General features: G+C 37.8%; 1 protein-coding gene across 1 annotated transcript in view; it reads right to left on the reverse strand.

The window, feature by feature from the left end:
• The window catches only part of HECW2 (HECT, C2 and WW domain containing E3 ubiquitin protein ligase 2), a gene marked incomplete at both ends in the record, with an annotated part of 211,556 nt that overhangs the window by 129,328 nt on the left and 56,614 nt on the right, over positions 1 to 25,614 (reverse strand). The window contains one exon of the mRNA XM_084247786.1: positions 8,066 to 8,173. Within this exon, the coding sequence (XP_084103912.1) occupies positions 8,066 to 8,173 (108 nt within the window). The remainder of the gene's footprint in view (positions 1 to 8,065; positions 8,174 to 25,614) is intronic.

Genomic DNA, 25,614 nt, shown 5'->3' on the forward strand with positions numbered 1-25,614 from the left:
TTAATTTTTGAAGTAAGTCACTAAACAGAAATCGAATCTAGGAACTGTTAGGGGGAAAGGATGTCCCAAAGCAAATTCCATATAGGCTTTGTGGACTCCACCCCCACCCCAGGTCAAAGCCAAAGACACTGGGAACTCCAAATCCCATCACCACCAAAGGGAAGGTGGCTGGGACCTGAGGGTGGGGTTAAGCAGCCAGGTGGATACAAAAGGCAGACACGTGGGCTTTGGGGGCTCTCCATTTTTGGGCTCTCAGCCAGCTCGGAGCGTCCGGCCAGCTCTGAGAGTGCCTTTGGGTTTCCAGGTCGTCGGATCGGGTAGGACGCATTAAAGACTTTATTTCCCTATCTTCTCCCTGAGTTGTACATTTTCCTTATTTCTTTTTCTCTTGTAAATAAACCTTTTATTAACCCTTTTGCGTGTGTCTGTAGTAGAGTATTCATAAGTCCCTTTAAAGCGCGCGGGTGAGGACCCACAGCCAGGAACCCGTTTAATATCGGGGTTGCTCTATAACAGCACCACTGACATATACATTCTTCAAAGATATGCTTGTGTTTGTGTGTGTGAGAGACTTAATCACAGGTGTGTATGTATACATAATATGTGTAATTTAAGCTTCATAAAAGGGAATACAAATGCCAACTATTGTTTTTGGGAAATAACCACAGTTTCAAAGACTATAAACCCAAGATGTGTCGACAACAATGCCAAGAGTCATGGAATTTCTCTACAGACAGAGCATTGAGTCACTGAAATGTGAGATGCTTTTTCACCCCCAGGGGCCATTCAGTACAGGCAATAATGCTGCTAGGTCTCAAGGGAGAGTTCTGGCCCACAGGATGGGGGGCTCCTTCCTCAGTTGAACACCCAGATTATTGAAGTGGGTCCATATTTACTCAGGGAAGTTAAGTTTAGTTCACTGACTCTTACTAAACCAAAAGGCTGCCTACAGAGTTTGCTTATTTTAAAAACAAATCTTCTTTTACAAATTCACATTACTAAATTTTTCCCATCAGTGATGAAATACTAATTCTAAAAACAAACAAACAAACAAAAGGTCTGTCATGGATAAAACATTGAGTCTTTCCATTATGGGTGTTAATCACTATGCAATGATGATGCACGTGGTACTTAGCATTGTCAAACAAAAGGCTTTTATCATGCACTCATCAAAATATACACACAGTGCTATGCCAGACAATGCAAGGGAATCAAAGGAAGCCTTCTGGCTGAGCAGCTCTTGAGATGATAATCACAGGCATGACAAAATACAGGAGACAAACACTAAACAGGAAGAGGGCCAGGTAGAAGAGCACAGAGACCATGGAGAAGATTAATAGGGGCACAGCAGAGTCAGAAATAAGTCTAGATTCAAACCGAAAGGGGAGAAAAAGTAGCTAAGGGAGAGGCAGATGCAAGAAACAGCAAAAGCAGGGTAGCAGTGATGAGCATGCTGGGTTTGAAGAACAGCAAGATGACCTGTGCAGGAATTCTAGCTTTACAATTACTTTACTTCCCTGGGAAAATGACCACAAATGACTTTCTCAAGTATAACACAAGTTTTTGGTTATTATTGAAATAGTAATAGCTGTATAGAGCTGAGCAAACTGTACTCTCCCACTTGGCTTTCTTCCAAGAGCAAGAACATGTATTCTGCAAGAACAAAGCTAAGCATCATGTATAAGCCCCACCAAAGCAGAAGAAAGCTCAGTGATGTGCTGAGGACTGAATTTTGTGGGCTGGAGCTCATTAGCATCACACTCTAAATGGCTGGGAACCAGTAGTCTGTGACTCTGCCTGCAGCAGTGCTCACAGATCAGTCAATGGTGGGTGAGTTAGAGGTTCATCTTTCAATAAAGAGACGTGCATTTTTATAAGACATCTTCCTGTAAGCCCCTCTCAAGTTAGAACACCATCTCTTCTTTGCTAAGGTTTTGAGTAACAGTCAACTATGTAACAGACTATGATATCCAAAAGACATGTTATTTTTATTTGCAGGGCGTTAACAGCCAGGTTAGCTTTGCTAGCTGACCCATTCTATGAGTTATTTTATTAATTACTATAACAACAATCTCCAATCACAGTGGCAAATTAGAATCCCTGAAATGACAAATAAATTTATTCTGAACTGCATAAAACAGTTTTTGTGGAAATGATCACCAAAAGCACATTTGAGCCAAAAGCTTCAAAATGCTTTAAGGACAAGTGCAAAATTAAGGGAATTCACCCAAAAGCTGGTCACTGAGGAAAAGCACAGTACTGGATTTAACTAGCTGGCTGCACCTGGACTGAAACCAGCAGCTCTTCAGCAAGACACCAGTGAAGATTTTGCCCCCTAAAATATAGGAATGTTTCATGCTGAGTGGGAGTTTTCATCTTCAAGTATCATTTAATGTTTTAGATGGTCACTCAAGAGTTAAGAAATGGTGTAACAAACAACATTGTCCTGGAGTAAGAGAGAAAAGACAGTAACATCTTGATTAATACACTTGAACATTTTATTTATAGGAAGAGATAAGTGAGACTAATACTCAGAGGGGTGGGAAAGGGAAACCCGTGTCCAAGTTTCTATTTTAGCTACAATTTGTGACGTCTAACTGCAGGAGGAAACAAAGAGCTATTAATGAGAAATGGATACAAGGACAGGTGAAAGCAAATGATGACCCAGCAACGGATAAGGGAGGAGCCACTGTCCACAGCCATGGGAGATGGAAGATCAAGACTATGAACCAGAGACACTTTTTGGGGAGTAGGGGGCGGGAGGGGAGGGATTGGGGTCAGAATGGGGCGTTTGCAATTGTATGGGGGAATATAAAAATAAAATTTATTATTTAAAAAAAAAAAAAAAGACTGCAGAGCAGTGAATGATCCTGTCTACCTGACAAGTTTCTCTACAGCCACCATCTCCTTCTTCTGGTCTCAGGTTATGAGGGAAAAAAATTAGACAGACAAGTAGGCATTCCTGAGGACTATAAAAAGCCAATGTGTTCTTTCCAAAAATCCACTTATAAAAAGCATGTTTTGTCAGAGGGTGAGTCAGAAGGGTGAGGACTCCCACATTAACCTGTAAGGACTGATACTTGGCTGGGCCAGCGCTTGTCCTGGAGGAAGACAGCACCAAAGGGCACCACCCGAGTGGCACCTTCGTCTCCCTGAAGTCCCTTCTGAACCACTGAAGCCAGTTACAAACCATGGAAATACTTCTTGGTCCCTACTCAATAATCTTCACAACAATTTTTATATTTTTAATTTTTTAACTCAATTGTTTATAGAGTTACTAAAATATTCAGCAGTCTCTATTTAAATGCTGGCAAGACATAGAAGCCCCTTTACTTCCAAATTTTAGAATTATCAACGTCTTTAAATATAAAGACCCCACACACACACACAATACACCTAGCATGCCAACAGATGGGAGGGGAATCATCCAAAGATGCTACTTTGGACTCGTTCCAGGCCGGGGGGGGGGGGGGTGGAAGTAGTGGTGAGAGGAGGTAGAAGGAACTTTGTATGCTATTTAGGATCTTAAATTTGTTGATCGTAAGTAAAGAGGTCTCTCTGTAACTTGTCATTCTGACATTCTTAGAAAGCAGTCATTCTATCATCTGTTTAAAGGAAGAACATTTTCTGGTTTAGTATATGAATTAAGTATTTCCAGATAGATCACATCAAATTGGTAAAAAGTGGCTATCTTCAGGGAGGGGAAACTGGTGACTGGGGCATGAGGTTGGGGAAATATTTACTTTTATCTTTGTATCTTTTTTAACATTACACTCTTTTCATATATTATCTATTCACAACATTTTTAAAAAGCAATCTCTACTGAGCTACATTAATTCTAGGCATCAGTATAAGATCCTCTTTCAAGTCCTTTCTGAAAAAAGGTTCGACTGGGCACACTCTGCAAGAAATGCTTTGCTTCAAAGTCTGGGATCCTATCCATCACTCTGAATAGCTATAAGATTCACTTAGCAGTAGTTAATAGCTTGGTCCTATTTAGAGAACTTGGATTTTTCCCAAGTTTCTAGAGATTGAATATTTTGAACTCAAAGGTGGATGGACTAGAAATATTTTTCTTTCAATCATTTCTATTTCACGAAAAAAATAACCTAAAAATCAAGCTAGCTGCAATTTATTCTAAAATATAACTATTGTCTTATGTGGTCTTATTATACTGTTAATAATGTGATTCCTATTCATAGGTTCTTTCATTCAGAGGCCACACATTGGGAAAAACTAAACATGTTTTAATCTTCACACTTTTGAGGAAATTTGCCCACATTTCCAACGATAGTAAGCGTGTCCTTGTGGTATTTGGCTCTTTAACAAGAGCCAAAGGCCTGAAATGGCCAGGCCTTCCTTTGCTAAAGCTCAGGAAAACAATTGTGAACATTAAGGACAGACAGTATCAGTGTAATTGTGGCAGAAACCTAAGAGGTTTGGAGAAAAATCTGAATCTAAAACAAAAAGTATGAGGGTGGAGAATGAAAACTCCAAAGCTCCATCAAAGAGACAAAAAGGAAAAGGGCCCTTCTAATGTCAGTGGGAAGGGGCTTAAGAATGGAGGTTAGAGTCAGGGCTCTGACAGTACAACTAAGAGGCCAAGTTGCTGCTCGCTCCACCCTGCCCTACCCAGTAAAAAGCTACCCAGAAAGGTAGCACTAACTTAAGTGCCAGTTGGGACAGGGCTCTCACTTACAAAAGCCACTTAAATTCTGATTATCAGTTTCCTACTTCCAGGACTGAGACAGGTAAGACATGAAAGTATTGCATAACTTATACAAATACTAATGTTCTGTTATTATACTGAATGATCACAAAGTAATTCAGTACACTGCAATGAAGTTGACTATTTCTAAATCATTCATCGATCCAAGATTTAGAGAGCTCCTAGAATTGTGGGTGGTACAGAGTTGGCACCTAATAAATACTTCATGATGGCTAGGGAGATAGAACAGATGAATAGATAGAACAGAAGGAATAAAAAGGAATAAAGGAAAGTCCAAAAGCAGTTCTGAATGACTGAATGAACGACCCTAGCATTTTGGTATGCAAGACAATTTTTGAAATGTCTTACATTTCAAAACTCAAGAATGCATGCTGCACAGATAACCCCTTCCATTTCTAAGAGTGTCAGTTCATTTGAGGAACACTGGACAGTCTCATGACAAGTGCAGGTGAAGCTGATCTTCCTGTCCAATGCCTAGAAGGTCATCTTCCCAAAATTAAAGCTGCCTTTGCCCTTCAAACAGGCCCTGTAATAGTATAAGTTTAGGTCTCTGTGCGTCCTCTGGGAGTTTATTCAGTCAAACTGCAGTCATTTTTACATTCAGATATAGCTTAGATAGCGCTCAAATTCAGGTTTGTCCATGAACTTAGATAGGTCAATTTTCAGAGGATTTTACTTTGCCTAGACTTCTGATGAGCTAAAGATAAATTTCCTTTGTGAAGATGAAGGTAAAAGCTTTTAAATACCCTAAGTTTTCAAGATCAGAGATTGAAAACAGAAAAGTTGTCTAATGTTCTTCCCAGTTTTTTTAAGTCCTATGCCATAAGCTCCAGAGATTTAAGCAGAGCTTCATTATGCTGTGAAGTTCCCTTAGGTCTTCTCAATCAGATATGGGGTTTAAAAATTATGTCTAAAAGACATGGACTGTATTTCTGAGCCATGCTCTGGATGCCATCTGAGGTTTTTACATTAAATGTTACTGAATGGATGGGGAGTATGTTGGGGTAGGTCTCATGCTAATTAATGAAGATAAACTTATCCTAAAATCAAATGCATCTAATTTCAATTCATTGTCTTTCACTTTAACTTACACTACTTTTCTAGACCTTAAGTAGGCTCTATCGAATATTTCTAGTTCTACAATCATGTCACACAATACTCCTAATTTTGTTTCTTAAAAATTAAGATGGAAATCCTAAATTAGAGGAGAAAAAAAATAAATCTACTTCTTTTCTTCATTTCCAATTCCTAGCTTCAATGTCAATGACTTTCTACTCATTACTAGAGTAAGGTAAAAGAAAAACATTTTTCAGTCATATTTACTGGCCAGGATTGGCCAGGATACTACAAATCTCTAACACTTCTGAAGGGAGAAAGAAAATCAATCGAGCAAGTGGGATATTGTGCAAATTCCCCCCACACACACATGATATTCCAAATCACAATAGCATGTGATACTGACTTCTCTCCAGGTATTTGCATGAGCCCATTAATGTGAATCTGCATTCTCCAATAACAGGCAATCATTCCCAGCAGTCTTCAGCATTTTGGAGTGAACAGGAAGGACCTTTTACCTTTTCCCCTGAAGCTCAGTTTACAATACATCTAATTTAGCTAGATCAGCCTCATATTAAACCCTGGGATCCTTCAAAGGCAGAATCATATTGAAAGTAAACCTGGCTATTTCTTATTCCATTTTCCCGCATTCTCTTATCATTTATTTTTCCCATTACTTAGTTACATAGCCAGCTATGCCAATGTTGGAAAGTAAGGAAAAGTAGAAATAGGAAAGGAAAACAAATCACTCAAATCTCATCTGCCAGAAACCCTTGTTTTCATTTTGAGAAATCTCATTCCGGACTCTTTCCCATATGCTATTACATTAGTTGGGATTATGCTGTAGTGGGTAAATGTGTTTTATTTCCCTCACTTACTGATATATCATGAACATTTTCCATTAAAAACTATCCCTCCTAACATTTAAAGAGCAAATCTTATCAGAAAGTGAACAATGGAAAGAAGACATTCCTTACGGGAAAGAAACAGGATTAGAGAAATCTATAAAATGTTGACCTGCCAGTAAGAATAATAGAAGAATTGGTGCCTCTTGGTGGCACAAGGGGCTAAGCAGGGAGCTACCCTCATGGCACAGCAGACTTCTCCTGTCTTGCCCCCTGCTCCTCTCAGCAGTATATTTCAGTTAGTCTGCCTGTTCTGCTCCCCACTCTGTCTCTGGTGAATCCTCTCACCCCCCACACCTCGGGCCTATACCCCAGTTCTTGTATGCATAAATAAATAAATCTTTAAAAAAGAATAATAGAAGAATTTATCTGATACCTTTGATGATAATTCAATGCAATAGATGTGACTCTTTTAAAATAACTTTTTATATTACAGAAGTTTTGTGTTTCAACAGATATACCTATAGTAGGTTCCTAGCTTATCAAATCTCAATACTTTAAGGTTTAAAAAGTGCTAAGTACTAGCATTCCTTTTCTCTCATATTAAATACCTTGCATACAAAAAACTTAATTTTATATATAAGAGCTAAACAACTCAGAAAATATGAAAAAGCTTACTTTTTCTACACCAAAGAAAAATTCTTTAAATGTTAAAGTTTATGTGAGTCCACCAGTAAATCATTTGTTTGTTCATATTTATATCTATTCCACAAATATATCCACTATGTTCTCAATAATATAAATGGAATATATAAATACTCCCATTCACCCAAAGTAAAAAGAGTTATTTCTGTTAACCATGTATATAAGCATTTGTATTTACAAATAAATATAACATCAGATCAACTGGATAATCAACTTATCTGCAGCCTATTTCCAATTCCCAGTGATGTGACCTCTCCAATGGCAGGCCCCAGACTATCTCCTCTATATTTGTAAAGACCAGGACCCAAATGTCAAAGTTTTTCTGATATTGGCAAAGTATTCTGAAGGCAAGTAAATTTCTTAAAATTGCCGAAATTTTGAATTATTCTTTCTGCTCCCTGAAATTAATATGATTAAGTAGTAATTACAAATGTAGATACAAGGGTATAAAAAAATGTGTTAAACCAACCATACATTCATAAACTATATGTGATACACACAAACACACACACACACAAACATACATATCTATACCTTTCTCCCTGAATTTGTGAGCATTCTCTAGTAAGCATTTTCTAAAATAATCTATTTTTCCAGTCTGGGAATAGATGGCATAAGCAAGAAAATCATAGCCATTTTTTTTTTTAAATAACACTCAGAAAGAACTCTAGATCTTTAACTATTATGCAATGTTAAATAGCAAATTTATGTTTCACATGTAGTTACTTACGTTCCATGAAATAGGGCCCAGGCTCAATTCTCCATACAATTTGTCCTTTTTGAGTTCCAGTCACACCCCTGTTTTTAGAATCCCAGAAGTTGGCTGGAGAATTCTCATCTGCAAAAACCAAAGAAGCACTTTTCAACTTAATTATGATTTATTTGTCTTTCCTTAGCTCAAAGGCTAACAGAAGTTTTAAAATAAATGAAAAACTGGAAAGGGGAAATATTAATGAACGCTATTATTAATGACTGCCTTCCCAGCCGATTATTACCCTACATTCCTATACTTGCATTTATGTGGGAAAGAGGAGGAGGAGGCGGGGTGTGGGAAAAACATGGCATCTCTGGGTTTGGTCAGGATTAATGTTGTCAAAAGGAAAATCCTTCAAAGAACAAAGGGTACAACTATGGTAGCTTCCATGATAAACAGATATATAGAAAGGGATTGGGGTGAACTCCCATCTATAAAATCATTAATAAAAGGAAAGGAAGAGCAAAGCTAGGAGACTATAATAGAACTCAGGATGGGATGAAAAAAAAAAAGGGACATTGATAGATAAAACTGCGTCAAGACACAGCTCAGGGTCCAGGCATGTTAGAACAATCTACAAAAGTCCATGCAGGAGGCCTTTAACCAGTGCAAGCAAAGGAAAGTGATAGTGTTAAGTCCCTTGTATGGAAGAATAGGTCTGAAAGCAGCATTTCCCATGCATTCTGACTTCACAGCATATAGAACAGTGGTAATATAAGGGCTCACTGTGCTAAATGGAAGAGACATTTTAGTTGGCAGGCAGGGATGCTCTGGCTGCCCCAGGCTCTGCTCCACCACCCTGAAGGCTGAGTACATTCATATTCTATACCTTCTTCACATCATACTAGTTGAAGCTCTTTTCTAAAGGACTAGGCCAGAAAAATGAAACTAGAAAACCTGAAAAGGAGACTATTCATAGTTTTATTGGTACACACTAAATTATGCACAGTGACACCAGCTTTTGAAGTCAGATACACCTCAAAACATCCCAGAAAGATTAAGGATTCACTTTATCTGAGAGACGGATTCACTTTTACTAAGAATAAACTAGACTGGGTGAAGTTAAGTTACTCTAAAGTAAGAAAGATGGTGAAAGGCCCCAAATCCAAGGGAATCGTCCTGAGAAGAAAAAAACCTCCCCTCTACTGAGCATGAAACAAATAGAAAATGGGTCAATGTGAGGAGTCAGATGCTCCAGCTCTGGAGATTCCTTTCTTAAGTCCTTGGGGGCCAGAAGTTTCATCACGCTGACAAGCCAAAGAACTTTGAAGGAATGGTCCTTTCATGCTGTTTGCATGCAGCACATTATTAAGTCAAAAGTTCTTTATTGCCAAAGGCCAAGAAAGAGTCTCTCCTATTAATAATAGAAAGACAAAACCTATTCATGGCATCACTTCCTCTCCTATTGTTTAAATTTAAGTCAAGGTATTCCATCACTGAAATACACCCCTGATGCTGGTATACAGAAGGCACTCAGCAATAGCCTAAAGTTACATTTGAAAGATATTGTGTGGCTCCTCAGGGCAGATCCTGCTCAGTGACTACCCATTAACTTCTTCTTGCCAACTGAACCCCAATTTTGCTGAAGGAAGTAATGTTTCCAGTTAAAAATACTCAACTCTTCAATCCCTTGCAACCAAGAGTAACCTATGGCTTAGTCCTGACCAGTGAGATTTAAGAAGTCTACTTGGTGGGACTTCGGGGAAAGCCATTATTTTCCTGATTTAATATAGGACAGACATGGTAATCCTTTTGCTCCTCCCTCTCCTCTTGTTGGATAGAAGCTACATGCTAAGGATGAGAGCAGTAGGAGACAGAAGCAGTCCTAATGACTCTTTGAGACTAAACCATCTGTTTTCAGGCTTTTTGCTACTTAGGCACAACAAAATAAGCTCTGTGACTGGGTTTCGTTACTTGCAGTTGAACAGAATTCCTAACAGATACACCTACCATTCTAAAAATCCCTCAGTGATTTAGACTCATCACATCTGACTTGACCTAGAATCCCCAAATGCATCACTGCTCCAGCTTAGAAAAAAGGGGCTGCTTCCCTTATAAAGGATACTTTAATGGGCAGACCTACTTGGATGGTGAGAGGGACACTGCAGGGAACAGAACACAGGCACAGGGTATAGAATATGTCCTGTTACTCAAATTGCTTTTTGCAAAAATGTGCCTATGTGCATGGGAAACTGTTGAAATTGTCTGAAAATATTGTTGTGACACTTTCCTCCTGATGCCTCAGGAAAGGTGAGGCACCATCAAATCTTGTTTTAAGGAGCAAGCACTAGGATCAGAATCATAAAAAGCAACAGTAATAAATTTGTACTTGCTGATGTGATCTCCTTCTAGATTGACTTCTGGTGTTAGTAAACATTTGCTCAGCGAAGTCATCAAGTAAGTCAAACTAAGTACACAACCCTGGGAAAATGGAGTACTGAGCAGTAGAAATAGAACAGGAGGGTAGTGATAAGAGGATGAGAGTAATTTTGAGGTCTACACCCCAGAGAGGAGTGGTGTCTGAGGCTCAACACAATCCCTTCAATGTTTCATGGTAGAGGACCAGTGTCAGCCTCTCTTGTTTCAAGAAGGTCCACTAATAACTAATAGCTTTCTTTGCTAGCCAAATTCATTTCAGTGCATGATGTGACTATCCTTCCTTGGTCTCAGAAGTATTATAATAAGGAGAACAATCTGGAGTTAAGTGTTCAGTTGGTTTACCAACTCATTTGCATTGGGATAAACCACATATCATTCCCTTCATTAGTTCACAAGTCATGTAAACAACTCCATTTGGTTAAAATTAAAGAAAGATGAGGTGTGGAAGATGTACTGTGAGTACTTAAGCTTATATGAAACACACATGTTGCAAAAATGATGAGAAAGAATGGATTAATGAGAATTAGGATGGGTAGATAAGACAGAAGCTTGATCACTGTATCTGATATTTTAAAAAGTTTGTTTTATTTCCCACCAAGCACAGTGCCCTGACACATAGGAGACACCCAAGTTGATTAATACTGGGTTATTCTAGACTGAAATTTTTCTCTGATGAGATCATGTTTCTGATCACTCATTATTCCTGACAGATATAAGCACTACTGCCATGGAGGAGTAGTGACCTTTCATTGCAAATATAAAATCCCTAGAAATAAGTAAGCTTAGGGAACCAAGTTCCAGTAATTTCAAATCACCATTACCACCTCCATTACTACTACTGCTCCCACTGTCACTTGCTTGCCCGGTTCTAGCCTTGGGCATACCATACTCAAGAATGAGAGAATGACTCATTCCTTTTCTATATTTCAAGACCAATTTTAACGGGTTCTTCAAATTAAAACTTTATTCTTTCATTAGGTTTAGGCTGTGTTCAATTTGAGTCTAGCTCATGAACGTCATTTCGTGACAGCCTTTCTCTGTTCACATCTACTTTTCATGGATTTTGAAAACACATTTTTTTTCCAGATTATATGAGTTATTTTCCTTTCCCTCATTAAACATCTATCTTAGGTGAGTCAGTCTTTTAAAAATCCCCTACACCAAGTAAGAAAAATAATTCCTTATAAAATAGTATGCCAAAGAAAGGATTCTAAATTCCCTGCAAGTGTAATATAGAAATAATTATACATCTATTTCTCCCTTTAACTAAAGTTCTAATATGTCAAGGAAATGTTGTTTTTTGAAATCAATTCGCAATTCTCTCAACAACTATTCCAATCTGCCCCACTGTCCTTATAGTCCCTGTCTCCTTTTCACCTGCTTGTTTGGAGTAGGGTACTGTGCATCCCATAGCAATCAAAACATGGAAGACATCAGGCCTAATTTCCCTGGTCTCACTATCTCCCTACCACCATCTTTTCTGTATCCATACCTTTATTTCTCACCTTCTAAATGCCCCACCATGTTGTGGTGGTGCCCTCCTTGCAGTCCCCATTATCAGTCACCTTGATCTTTAGCTTCCTCCTCTCAACCCAGAAACATCCTCTCAACTCAGGTGAGATACACTCACCTGCCTTTGCTTTTACTCTTTGACCATCACCTTCCTTTCCCCTTTTCTCATCTTCATTCATATTTCCCTTCCTACTAGAATTAAGGTATCTGCTTTCCAGTTATAATAGAGGCTATATTTTAGGAATGCATGTTCTAGACACTTAGATAACTTTCTAACTGGACTACAATTGCAAAATATGAATACTAGAGATGTTTAATTTATGTACCTAAACATCTTCTCAAACTCTAATTTTGTTTGGTAGGTTGATACAAAGGCTGTCCATTCAAGTTGCACAGATCTTCTTTGTTCTCTTATAAGTCTAGCTGGTAGTGCTTTTCTCTAAATAGAAAAGCAAAACAAACACCAAAAAAAAAAAAAGCCCTTAAAATCCTTCTAACATATTTTCTGTCTGTTTGTGATTATTATAGGAATATGGTCAAGAAAGCTTTTGAAAATCTTTACTTTTGACTTATTTTAGTGATCCATAATACATCTTAAAGTGTATTATGATTTAAGTTAGTGGGTTTTTTCTCTTTAGTGCTATTCCAATTAATTCTGTTATTAATACTGCAATTTTTTATTATGTCTGCTTCTCCAATGGAAAAACAAAGGAAATAAAGGACAGAGATATAAGACTTTACTACACATAACTCTCTTCAATATAAACGATAGTGTATAGAGGCTGAGAATTTTGTCAGAGCTAATTTAGTGAGAAAAAGGTCTCTTTCTTTAATGAAAATAACATGATCTTTAAGAGGAACACCTTGGAGTCTTAAACAAAATCTTTCTATGAGCAGATTTAGTAACATCAGACATTCCGTACCATCAGACATTCACAAACCATCAGTGGTTATATCCTTCTTTAGTTAACTGATTATCCAGGGCAGTCATTGTTTAACTCCATTGCTTACAGTCACTCTCCTTGGGGCTTTTTTAAAATGATGATTCCTGTGCTACTGTTTCAGAGAATTTGTTCAGTAGGTTTGTGTTAGGATGCAGGAATCTGAATTTTTAGCAAGCACCCAACCAGGTGATTCTGATACAGGTAGTGCACCCACTGGGGCTCACTTACCGGGGCTTTCCACCCGCTTGTAGTGACTACACAGGAGAAAATTTTGTTCCATGGTTATTTCCAGGAAAAGTGAGCAATCAGAATGCAGTGGACCATGTATATCTCTTTAACTATTGTCTTTATTATGTATTAACTTGTTTGTTCATTTGAAAGGCATTTATTGATGGCCTAATGTGAAGATCAAGAACAATGCAAGAAACTCACTAAAACAAAAAGACACCCTATTGAATGAGAGATTTTACATTTGACAAGGGGCTAATATACAATATCTATAAAGAACTCCTATAACTCAAAAACAAGAAACCAAATAACCCAATTTAAAAAATGGGCAGCAGAGCTAAATAGACATTTCTCCAAAGAAGATCTAAAGATGACCATCCATCAGGCACATCCAAAAATGCTCATCATTATTTATCATCAGGAAAAAAGCAAATCAAAACCTCAGTGAGATACCATCTCATACCAATGAGAACGGCCCGCATCAAGAAGACAAGAAACAAAGGTTAGTTAGGATACAGAGGAAAAGGAACCCTCATATACTGTTGGTAGGCATGTAGACTAGTCCATTCCCTCTGAAAAACAGTATGATTTCTCAAAATATTGAAAATGAATCTACCATATGATCCAGAAATTCCACTTCTAGATATCTACCTAAACAATGCTAAACCACTAATTCAAAGGTATGTATGTTCACTGCAGCTTATTTACAATAGCCAAGCTATGGAAACAACCTAACTGTCCAAAACAAATAAATGGATTAGGAAGATGCAGCATATATACACAATGGAATACTACTCAGCTATTAAAAAAAAAGGTAAAATTTCACCTTTGGGACAACATGGATGGAATGCAGGTAGATTATGCTAAGTAAAGTAAGTCAGAAGGGTAAAGACAAATATAAGATGGCACCCCTTATGTGGATGATAAAGAAACAAAACAAATAAAACTAGACCAATAACAAACCCTAAAAATATGACTATAGTTTTGAGGCTACCAGAAAAGGAGGGGCAGGAAGAACAACATGGGGAGGGGGCACAGAGGACTATGGTGGAGGACTATCAAGTGCTTTGGTGATTGGTATGGGGTAATAACACACAGCTGAAGGGTGTGATCCTATACCTTTTAATCATATGCAATGTTTAAAATCAGTGTTATCTCAATAAAAATAAGTAAATAATTAAAGCAATCCCTACTCATATTTTCTCCACAAATTGCAAAAACAACTAAATTGAGTTTCAAATACATTTTTTGAATCAAAATGATAATTATAGAGCTGGGCAATAAACAGACCTTCACAGGAACTGTTTGTTAAAATTTTACAATCTTTTTCACAAGCATATGCTAGCATTATGGAATCCCATTACAATGTGAGAAGAAAACTTTGACAATGACTTTGAGATCTTAGCTACATTTCAAGGGAGGGTTGAGTCTTAACCAGTGAACTACCAAACAGAGTACCAATCATATTAAGTGCTATAAGAATTCATTAACTTATTTCATGAATTTGCAAACTTGACATTAATTTTTAATCCAGTCTCCCCAGATGCCTAATTTTTTTCCATGAAGCCTCACTGGATGGAAAAATAAGGAGTATGAGTGTCAGACATGCTTAGAAATCACAATTGAGATACCATGGCCACCAGCTAAGAGCACACCCCCTAGTGACTATGGCTTTGTTGTCACTTGAATGGTTAATTTCTTACAGATACAAGAAAGACTTGCTGAGTATGATGTATCAGAGATGGGAGAAAAAGACACCAGTAAGTTACAGAAAAAGCCACAGAGGATTAAAAGAGCTGATGACAAATGTGCAAGGTCTGACCTTGGGGAAATCTGTGCACCAAAGGGAATACATACCCAAAGGGAGCACTGAGGATGCACATGTTGATTCAGTGCTACTCACTATCAAGAATGAGAGACATGCTATCCACCAGGGGTGGTGGAACCAACCTAGAGAATATGAAATCTTTCCACACTGGGTGTGATTAGGCCCACAGCCTGAGAGGCCACCTGATATTCATACTTCCAGATACGCTGGACAGAGGCAAAAAAAAAAAAAAAAAAACAAAAACACTGCTCAGCAACTTCCTATATAATATGCCTTATCATAAACTATTCAGTTTAATACTCACTTTAACAAAGGAAGAAATCAACAGACCAGCGAGAAGAAATACACTCATCTCGGTAAGTACCTCCTAAGAGTTTCAGTAATGGACTAGAAAAGCAGTTAATAAGCATTTCAGAGATGCTGTACAAAAATAATTCATTTTAAACACAGGCAATATTTAATTATTGAAATGTCTTGCTTCTGTCCAGTGGTTCCTTACTTCTTTGAGAGTAAAATTAAAGGTTTTTATGAAGCTTATAATGTTCTACAGGATCTGGCAGTTCCCTTTCTCTCCAATACATAAAAATGTGCAACTCTCGCCTCGTCTTTCCCTGCCCTCTCCCTCCTCGCTGCCTCTAGCTTACTGGCCTCCATAATATTGAAAGTAATCAGAGCATGCACTCCAAAATATACCACTTTGAGCTGAAAGCAACTAGTTCTTTGTTCTCCCTCCTTATGTCTAAAAGCAGGACAAAAATCTCCATTTGTAGAGGAGAAGATTCTTAATAGCCAGAGACACTTTTATCCATAGAGAAGGAACCAACTTCAGTCTGAATGATAAACCTTATTAAAGAACCCTTTTCTTACATTAGTTTCCCCCAAATATTTACTTTCCCACAATTTACCACCCAATAGCCCAAATCTTCCCCTAAGATCACCTCCACAGTTTATTGTCCTTTGTTAAATGTTAAATAACCCCCTGAGTTTAACCACTTCTCTGGGTCTCATTCTTTTTCATGAAGGCTTTATGCACCTTGAAATTTAAATTCCATCACCTAATAAACTTTGCATGCCTTGTCACCAGTTAATCTGTCAGTGGTCAGTCTTATTTGCAGGCCCCAGTTAGTAAATTTAAGAGGGTAAGGGAAGGTTTTCTCCTGCAATGTCCTCAAAGCTTTGGTCAGGATTCTGCCTCAGTGCCTTTGGTGTAGTTGCTTCAGTTTTATGGAATTCCCACCTACCCCCAGATACCCTATGGCTCAATTTTCAATTGTTTTTTGGGGGAGGGGTTTGCACATCACCTTCTTGATGAAATCTACCCTGACTACTCCATTTAAAACTAACTTCTCCTTCAGCAATCCTAACTATCTAAATACATTCAATTTCCTTCCATAACCTCAAGCTACATCTACCATCCTATATAGCCTATTTATACTTCTTATACATATTGCCGGTCTTCCTCTCTAGAATGTAAACCCCAAAAGATCAAAGACTTTTGTCTATTCTGTCCACAGATGTATCTCAAGTGTTTAGAACAATATCTAGTCATAGTAAGTATTCAGATTTGTTGACTGAATGATGTCTCGATACCTTATTTTGATTACAGTAATCTAACATTAACAAATTTTAGTATTCTGAATATTGGTATACAGAAGAAATTCTTACCAAGGAATGCATAAGGCCTTACCAAGGAATGCATAGGCCTTTTAAAAGAGATCTCATTGTGTTCAGAAATCGAGGAAAAGAAGGACAACATTGCAAATTTCATGGTAAGCACTAATCCAACAAGACGGGTTTATTTAAATTCTCAATCTTTATAACAAGAATTTATAATTAACTCAATCACACTGCTGAGTTGGCATTAAACTTTGTTTATATCTTACAGTTGATGACATAAAGAGGAAGTAGCTTACCTAAGACAAATGATCAGTTTCAGGCAAAGACCTCTGAAGAATCTTAAACAAGTTCTTTCTTGACAAAGAGTTTCAAATCATTTCTAAATTAAGATTTAATTTTTCCCCAATTGCATGTTCACTTATATGGGATACAGGAACTCAATGCCTTGATAATATTGCAAGTGGAAAAATTACTAAAGGCTTACTTATATCAAATAAGAAATTCTATATTTCATTGGAAAATTATGAAAATTTTCAATAGATTTCCTTGTTAATAAGCAATTAGCAACAGAATATCCAACTTGTGATAGCTTTATCCAATTTTATGATAAAGATATTAGCAGGAATTATTATAAAATATGAGGTTTAAAAATTTCCAAAGTCTCTTTGAAGTATGTTACTGTCAGCACATAATTTTCCACATCATATTTTGCATGGCTATGCTCCAGCAATTATGCTTTTATAATGACAATTTAAGCCTAAGCTCTTTTAAAGAGTCAAGTGTGGCCTACATTTGGAAGCTTAGTAAAATACCTTAGCACAAGATCTAATCATAGGCCTTTCAGGAATATTTTATTACAATGACACTAAAATGCCCCAGTGCTACTCTGTACCAAAGTTGATGGTTCAGAACAAGATTTCCTGCTGCTAAAGAATTTTCCTGAGAAAAAGAGAGTTAAATGATATCTTTACAAAGGTGCATTAATTGAGATAGGGTGATGAAAGGCTAAAAAGAATTAGAAGGAACAGCCAGAGGTCTAAAGTCAGAAAGGAAACCAATTAGAGAAGTAAGGGAGGAAATAAAATTTATTAAAAATTAATTCAACAAATGTTTATTGAGCAGCCATTATCTTCAATCTCCCAAATCACAGGGCATATAACCCAATCAAAGTTCCTGTCCTTATGGAGATTTTGGTCCAGTGGGGAAAGTTATCAATAAGCAGCTACACCTGGCAGGTATACTGTGTCAGGTAGTGATTCTGTGGCTTGAAGAAAGTGCACAGATGTAGGCTGGAGAGTACTATTTTGTGTAGGCTGGTTAGGGAAAGTTTTAAACAGGGACTAGGGTAAAGAAAGAGTATTTATCACAGGGAGATTTAGGAGAAAAGCAAAAAACAAACATGCAAAGACTAAAACAGGAACAAGCCTGTGATGTAGCTAGAACAGTGTGAGCAAGACAGGAAGAGGGAGAAAGTGAGATTGGAAAGATAGGCAAGGCCAGCTTGTAGGCCATTATAATGATAAACACACTGGAGAGCTTACTATGTGCCAGGCACTGTTCTATTCCTCTGCCTTTATCAATTCACTGAAACCACAATAATCCTTTGAGGCAGATACTATTATTATATGTATTTTATTTTAAATACTTATATTTTAACAATGAGGTAACTAAGATTCAGAAAAGAAACTTGTCCAAGGTCCTAAAATTAGTATGCATAGAGCAAACCCAGGCTTTCTCGCTCTAGAGGCCATGCTCCTCGACACGACTCTGGATTGATTATCTAGACCATGTAGGGAGTTTGGATTCTACTGTAAGGATAACGGAAAGTCATTGGAAGATTTAAAGCAGGGAAGTGACATGATCTGCATTTAAAATAAATCACCCTGGCTGCTTTGTGCAGAGTAGACTATAGAAGGGCAAGAGAGGACAGATCACGATGCTGCACTTCCAGGTCCAACAACCAAGCATTGGAGCTTAACCGAAACATGACCCTCCTCCCAGCTCCAACTTTCCTGCACAGACTAAGTAGCAGCAGCTATAAATATCTACCTTTAGAGCAAACGCTCGTGAACCAATTCCAGACTCTTCAGTCCACCAACCCTGAGAGGTGACTCATCCACCCCTATATTCTCTCCAAATCAAACCACTCACTATCTTGCAATCTCACCAAGCCCACCGTGCTCTTCCTCTCTTTATCCAAACAAACCCTGAACTTTCACATACTCAACCTCAGTCAAAATAGAAAGCTCCAATTCTCTATCACTTAGTATCAATTAACACATTTAAGTTACCACAGTATTTCGTTCACATGGTCCCTATATTCACCAATACAAGTATGTTTTCTGTTTTTAGATACAAGTTACTTATTACAGGCACAGTGAGAGTAATATACTGCTTGGTGATCATGATGTCAGGCTTCTAGCTGACAGTATGATCCCCGAACTTCAAAAAATAGTAGACCTAAATTTAAAATCCTTTTCCTCCATTTACTGAATTTATGACCTTGGATAAATCTTAGAACTGCATTGACTCTATTTCTTTATTCTATAAATTGACTGTAACAGCACCTAAGAGCTGTGAGGAGGCCATGAGTACAGTATGTATATCTGGCACTTATTAGGCACATATTGTGGCTTTTTAAAACTTTTTCTTCTGTTTCTTCCTTCTTTCAAAGGAAGCTATGTTTTAATTTTAATACTTAAGGGAACAATTCCTCAACTACATTTCCTTAGCTTTTCCCTTAAAAAATATTTTTTAATTAATTTTATTTTAATTTCTCATAAGTATACAGAAATTAAAACAAAAGTATACTTATTGATATGTTTTTATTGAGACACTACTTTCCTAAGAATGGATGCATTCCATTTGCCCACTGCTCCCTTTAGCAGTGTATTTCAGTCAATCCACCTGTTCTGTTCCCCACTCTGTCTCTGGTGAATCCTCTCACCCCCCCACACCTCTAGCCTGTACCCTGTTTCTTGTACACATAAATAAATATTTTTTTAAAAAGAATGGATGCCAAAAGACCATAGAGCAGAAGTGCAAACCTCACATTCAGTAACAGTACATCACTGCCCCTACACACATAGCTCAGCCTCTCATGGAGTATTGCAATACTGCCCACTTCTTGGATGGAAGGTCATTGGAAGCTTACAATTCTGTCAAGGAGATTTAAACTCAGCTTAATAAGAACCAGATGGAGGCGCCCTCATCTTCCTACACAATGAAACCCAGACTTTGAATACAACATTCAACTTGGAATGTTGTATGGGCAGTGTGTATATAAAAAGTTGCCAGAAATGATAATGAGGTTTTGATAATATATCCATCTTCCTTCCCTCTAATTATTTAAAAAAAAATAACCATGCGTACACTGAGCTCTCACTCAACAACAAATCCTATTATTATTAAGTAAAGGTTAAAAGCAACTTCTAGGTCCTTCAGGGTATTACTTTTACATTGCATCTAGTAGCTGAAGATTCTCAGAGAGATACAACCATTATTAAAAAAAATGTTCAGCATAAAAATGTCCTTTGTTTAGGGGTGAATTACTCCTTTGTTCTTAATGAACTCAAACAAACAAGACCAGGAACTCAGCTAACTTTATTTAAAGAAGGAGGTCAGCTTTACTGAAGTGAAGCAAATATTTGTTGGAGCTAATCCAACCTTGGCCTGAAAATAATAGTTAAAAGTATGTGAGATCAATCTTTCTGGCATGTTCATTTTGCAGAAGTGGCTGCACCCTATGGCTTCCTCCCCAAAACGGTTTGGTGATCAGATAAATGAACTTCCTATTGATTAAACTGTTCACCTGAATCTTTACTAAATCATCAACTTACTTTCACTACAATGATCCTTATCAATGCTTTGAATGAGAGTGCTACTAGCATTCTAGTGGATAATTCATTTTGAGGGGTCTGTCCAATGCATTATAAAAACATTGGCATCCTTGACTCTCAAGCACTAAATGCCAACTACACCCTTTATGACAATAAGAAAATAATATTCATAACCCTCCTGAGAACAACTGACTGGCATTTTTAAAGCCAAAAGTTTTCATTGGGAAAAATTAATTTATAACTAATATAAAACTGAAATTTGTACATCCTGGTTTTTAAACAATTAACAAAGATTTAGAAGATCTATAGAAAACTGAGTCAGTTGCCACAAAAAACATTTTTAAAATTCTATTCTTAAGTTTAAAGTTTTGTTTTTAGTTTTTTTTTTTTGTTATTAAATCAATCTCTAGAATGCCAATATCTGTGAATACCTTTCCATATACACCTTACATTAAAAATAAATCTGCTTTAATATCTCAAGCCAAAAAAAGTTTTAAATCCATCAAAAACCATTTTTAGGGCCTCCCCGGTGGCGCAGCGGTTGAGTGCTGGGTTGCGAGGCTGCCCATGGCCTTTGCGGCGCCAGTTCGATCCCCGGCTGCTCCCCGGCCACCGGAGGAGGGTCCCACATGGCGCGCAGACCTCTCCTGCCGCCCGCTGCTCCCCTCAGCAGTGTACTTCGGTCCTTCTGCCTGCTCTGCTCCCCGCTCTGGCTCTGGTGAATTCGCTCACCCTCCCGCGCTTCTGACTGTACCCAGTGCTTGTATAAATAAATAAATCTTTAAAAAAAAAACAAAACCATTTTTATTCCAGAGCCAGGTAACCTGTCACGAAATCTACTTAAACTCACTTGAATGTCATTTTCAAAAATATTCTTAGGTAGAACCTGTACTAAACATCACACTGAAGTAATTCATTTAAAGCCAATGGGACATTAGAAATTCACAATGAATTCAATTTTACTTGTAAAAGTTTTACATGCTTTAATCCCAGCACTGATCTCCGAAGTGGAGCTGTCAAGTGCCTAAATGTGATAAACACATTGTATAGTTCGTGAACAGTTGCCCCTCACTAGTCTGGAAGGGCATTTAAGAACTTTTCAAAGAGAAAGGCAGAGAAGGCTGTAAATCCCAAACAGCTGGACATGGAAATGGACGTCATTTCACAGAACTTTCCAATGCCTTACCTCATATAATCCCAGTGTGTCTCTCGGCCTTTGCCAGGAAGAAATCCATCATTTCAAATCAGATTTAGGAAGCAGAAGGATGAAACCTGCTTCATTCTCCTCAAAATCATGCACCTGGCCTACCCACTTGGCAAGTCCATTCATAGGAGTGACCGGAACTGAAGTCAAGGCAGATCTGGAGTCCTAATGTGGCTTTCAAGGCTCTGTAGGCTACTGCACTGATGCTCCTGCTTCTTCTCTTCTTCCCCCCAAAGTTCTAGAAGTGAAACTCTAAGTGGGATGGACAGGCCTTTACAGGAGACTCCTGTCCAGCTAAGAACAACACTGGAAGTCACTCCTGCCTTTCATCAAGACTTATCACTGCTCAGGCATTAAGTGAAAAAACATAATGTATTAGTGTCCCTTCGCTGAGGCAGTTGTGACCACACCCCTGTAAAGGGTACAGGATGCAATTGTCCCATCCTCCCCTCAGCTTCCTTCCTTTGCTTTTCCATGGGAGAATTCCAAAGAATGAGTTATGTGTACACACACGCACACACACACTCACACAGAGGGGGCCTTTGTCAACAAGCTGACTGCTATCAGAGAGAGGGGAATCTGCTGTTTGAGTCACTCAGAATAGAACGGCTACCACCTGGGAATTCTAATGTACTATTACCATTAATCAGATACAGTATTCATTAAGATTACAATGTCCTAACCAATTCAAAATGTGACTTATGATCTCAAACTGTAAAATAAGACTAAAACTTTTTTAAACATCATATAACTTAAGAAAATTGTTGATATCAATTCAGAAGTTATTTTCAGACTTTGCTTTCAATGTAAAACTGGACACAATCATTCATCTAGTTGGTGCTGTTGTCTTAGGCTGGGCATTCAGCTACATTGTCCTTTCACGGAGAAAGGGGCCTTTGAAGTTGCTGGCCCACCAGTGGCAGTCACTGCAGTTAAGTACTGATTTAATGGGAGAATGTAATCAAAAACTGCAGGACCATCTATTTCAGCACAGTTCTAGGAAAACAGGAAGAAAGATCCTCATTTGTCATGTGCTTCTGCTATGAAGTGAGACAGACTGGATTTGAGCTCCACACTGTATCTGATGGCTGCAATTTCCTCTCTACCATTCCCTTGAACCAGATAGAGTTTGCCAGGAAGCTTCTAGGGGCCACAGAGCTTTGGGATGTTTCTGGAATAAACTGAGTGAGCACAGCAAGTCTGGCACTTCAGATTCAAATCACTACCAATGTGTTCAGGTTTGTTTGGACATACAAATTCAGCCCAATCTTAGAAAAAAAAAATCACTGGATTTTCAGGTATGTCTTAGCAAAAAATAATAGCTTCAAACTCGTACAGAATATGCTACAATGTGCAGAGATACATAGTAGATACTTAAATAACATTTTCTAATGAATGCCACTGTGCTTTTAGGCTAAGATCAATAGTATAATTTGGTCCATGTTACATACTGAGGTTCACAAAGTGAAAATGACAACCCAAGCTTTACAACACACTGTCCCTCTCAAATATCACTCCTGAAAATGCCAACCACCTCACTGATTCACTGGTGGCCAATGGGTCCATGACAGATGCAGTAATCATTAAGAGATTAGGACAAATATTTCTAATGAATTCATTTCCTCATATTGACATCAAAGGTGGCTACAAACTATGAATAACAAACTTGTCACCAACATCAGCGTTTGTCTCCATTGCCAGTCAAAGAAAGTGCATAACCTTGAACTCCTGCCTGCTTCCTAGTTATGGAACAATAGACTCTCCTTGGGGCTCAAACACTAGCTCATGGTACAGCTCCTATTGTCACTCACCTCTGAAGCCCATCTGCTGCTCTCATCACTGGCCCTCCAAGCCATGTTCTTTGCCTTCTAAATAGTGTATCATCTGCCAGGGATGCCACTTTATTTGAGTTCTAGGTTCTGGTCCAGCCATGTGTCACAGATGCCCATATGTGAAAAACGGGCTATTTCACTACATAAAGGAAATCAACGTTCCCATAGCACCAGCCATTGTAGTAATGAAATCAGATTTCCTAGTTGACTCAAGAATGAAACATAGGGCAGAAGAAGGGAAATTAGATGAATGTTGGCACTTAAGTTAAGGTCATCACATACATGTGTCCTTTCTTGGGGATGGCATTACCTAAACTAAAGCAGATCAATCAGAAGTAATTTAACCACAGAAAAGTATTGTATTGAGTAGGTTTAACCAACAACACTTAATGTCAGAGGTCAAAATTTACATATGCTATTCCTTTCTCTAAACCATACTTCTGCATGAAGAAAGATCCTCCCTCATGCTCAGCAAAATAAGCCAAAAAGAAAAAGAAAAATACCGGATGGTCTCACTCATAGCAGGAATCTAGAAAACTTAAATAAGGGACCAGGAAAATGAATAACTATAAGAAAGTGAAAATCAAAATCAACAAAAAACTATGAACCAGAGACACTTTTAGGGGGGCGGGGGCGGGAGGGGAGGGATTGGGGTCAGAATGGGGGGCTGCAATTGTATGGGGAATATAACAATAAAATTTATAAAAAAAAAAAATCTTGGAAAAAAAAAATAAAAGAAAGATCCTCCCAAAATCTCCAACAAATAAAATGGGGAAGCACTTAATACCATCTATGCATCCATATAACACCTGAGTAAGGCTCTCACTATAATGTCAACATGGTGCTAGGCACTGAGCAATGTTATGAACAAGACAAGTAACCTCTGTTTTCTCTTGCAGAGCTTATATTTTAGAAAGGAAGAAACATTAAATAACAAATATAAAGTAAATTCTTTAATTTTGATTATGATGCATACTACAAAGGAAAAAAGAAGTTCCTAAGGGAAGGTATGAGCTGCAGGCATGAGAGAAAGATCCCTCAAGGAATCAGTGTGTGAATCAAGCTCTAAAGGGAGGATAGTAGTGGGGTTGGGAGGGAAGGAGAGAGGAAAACGATCATTCGAGACAGAATTGCTGTGCAGAGAACCTAAGATGGAAAGCAACAGGGTACTTTCAAAGACTAAAACAAGACTGGTGTGACTAAAGCACAGAAGGTAAGGGATTCATGAGGTTATAGTGGTGGAAAGAATAGAAATTTTAAGTAACAGTATAAAGGGAGAGGAAGGGAACCTTAAGAATAAGGAAATGGAAACTGTTTCTTTTCTCCATAAAATCTTTTATCCACAAAATCTCCTCTGAAAGCGCAAATGATTATCACAGTTCTCATTCAAACCTATTGATCTAGAAAAGATATTCATGGCTGGAACTGTGATTTGTAGATGCTGAATGGATTAATCACAGAAAATTAAAGACATCATTTAACTAAAGTAGCTTATTTCCAAAAGCTCAAAGATACCCTGGTTTCTCTTCAGATCATATAAATCTTTTGCTTTTTAACAAAAGTTCACGAAATATTTAAGAATAATTTTTAAAAAAGGAAGTTCAATTCTTAGATTACGATACACATGGACAAAGGAAAACTTCAACAGTATCTCCTCCATCTATCTTAATGCTCCATCTATCTCTATGTTGGTACCAAAATCACAAAACATAATTAAGGTTAGCACATCAGGAAGGAACAGCCCCTTTCCTGAAAAGCTTAGTATGAATTTCCTTTGTGTTTATGCATGCCTCGGAGTCTGACATCATTCATATGCATTATTTAAGTGCTGCAGCATGTGTCTGCCTATCTGCTGAATTTTTATTGGAGGCTTTTCCTTCTAACATTGTTTCATAAAGCAGCCAGATAAATGCTCATCTCATCATCACTCTATTTTCAGATTCCCCAAAACTCCTAATGAAATATACATCCAGTTTGTGTAAAAACAGAAACCTTTTTGAAAATATCTTTTAAAATGAGACAGCTGCTAAGTGATCAAGGGCAGGACCTCAAATCTAAGCCCAAGTTGACATATGCACATCAAATAGTTTATTTTCAATTTCACTTAGAAAGTGGAAGACAATAAAATTCAATAAAAATAAT

The sequence above is a fragment of the Talpa europaea genome (genome assembly GCF_964194135.1).
Source record: "Talpa europaea genome assembly, chromosome: 1".
NCBI classification, from domain to species: domain Eukaryota; kingdom Metazoa; phylum Chordata; class Mammalia; order Eulipotyphla; family Talpidae; genus Talpa; species Talpa europaea.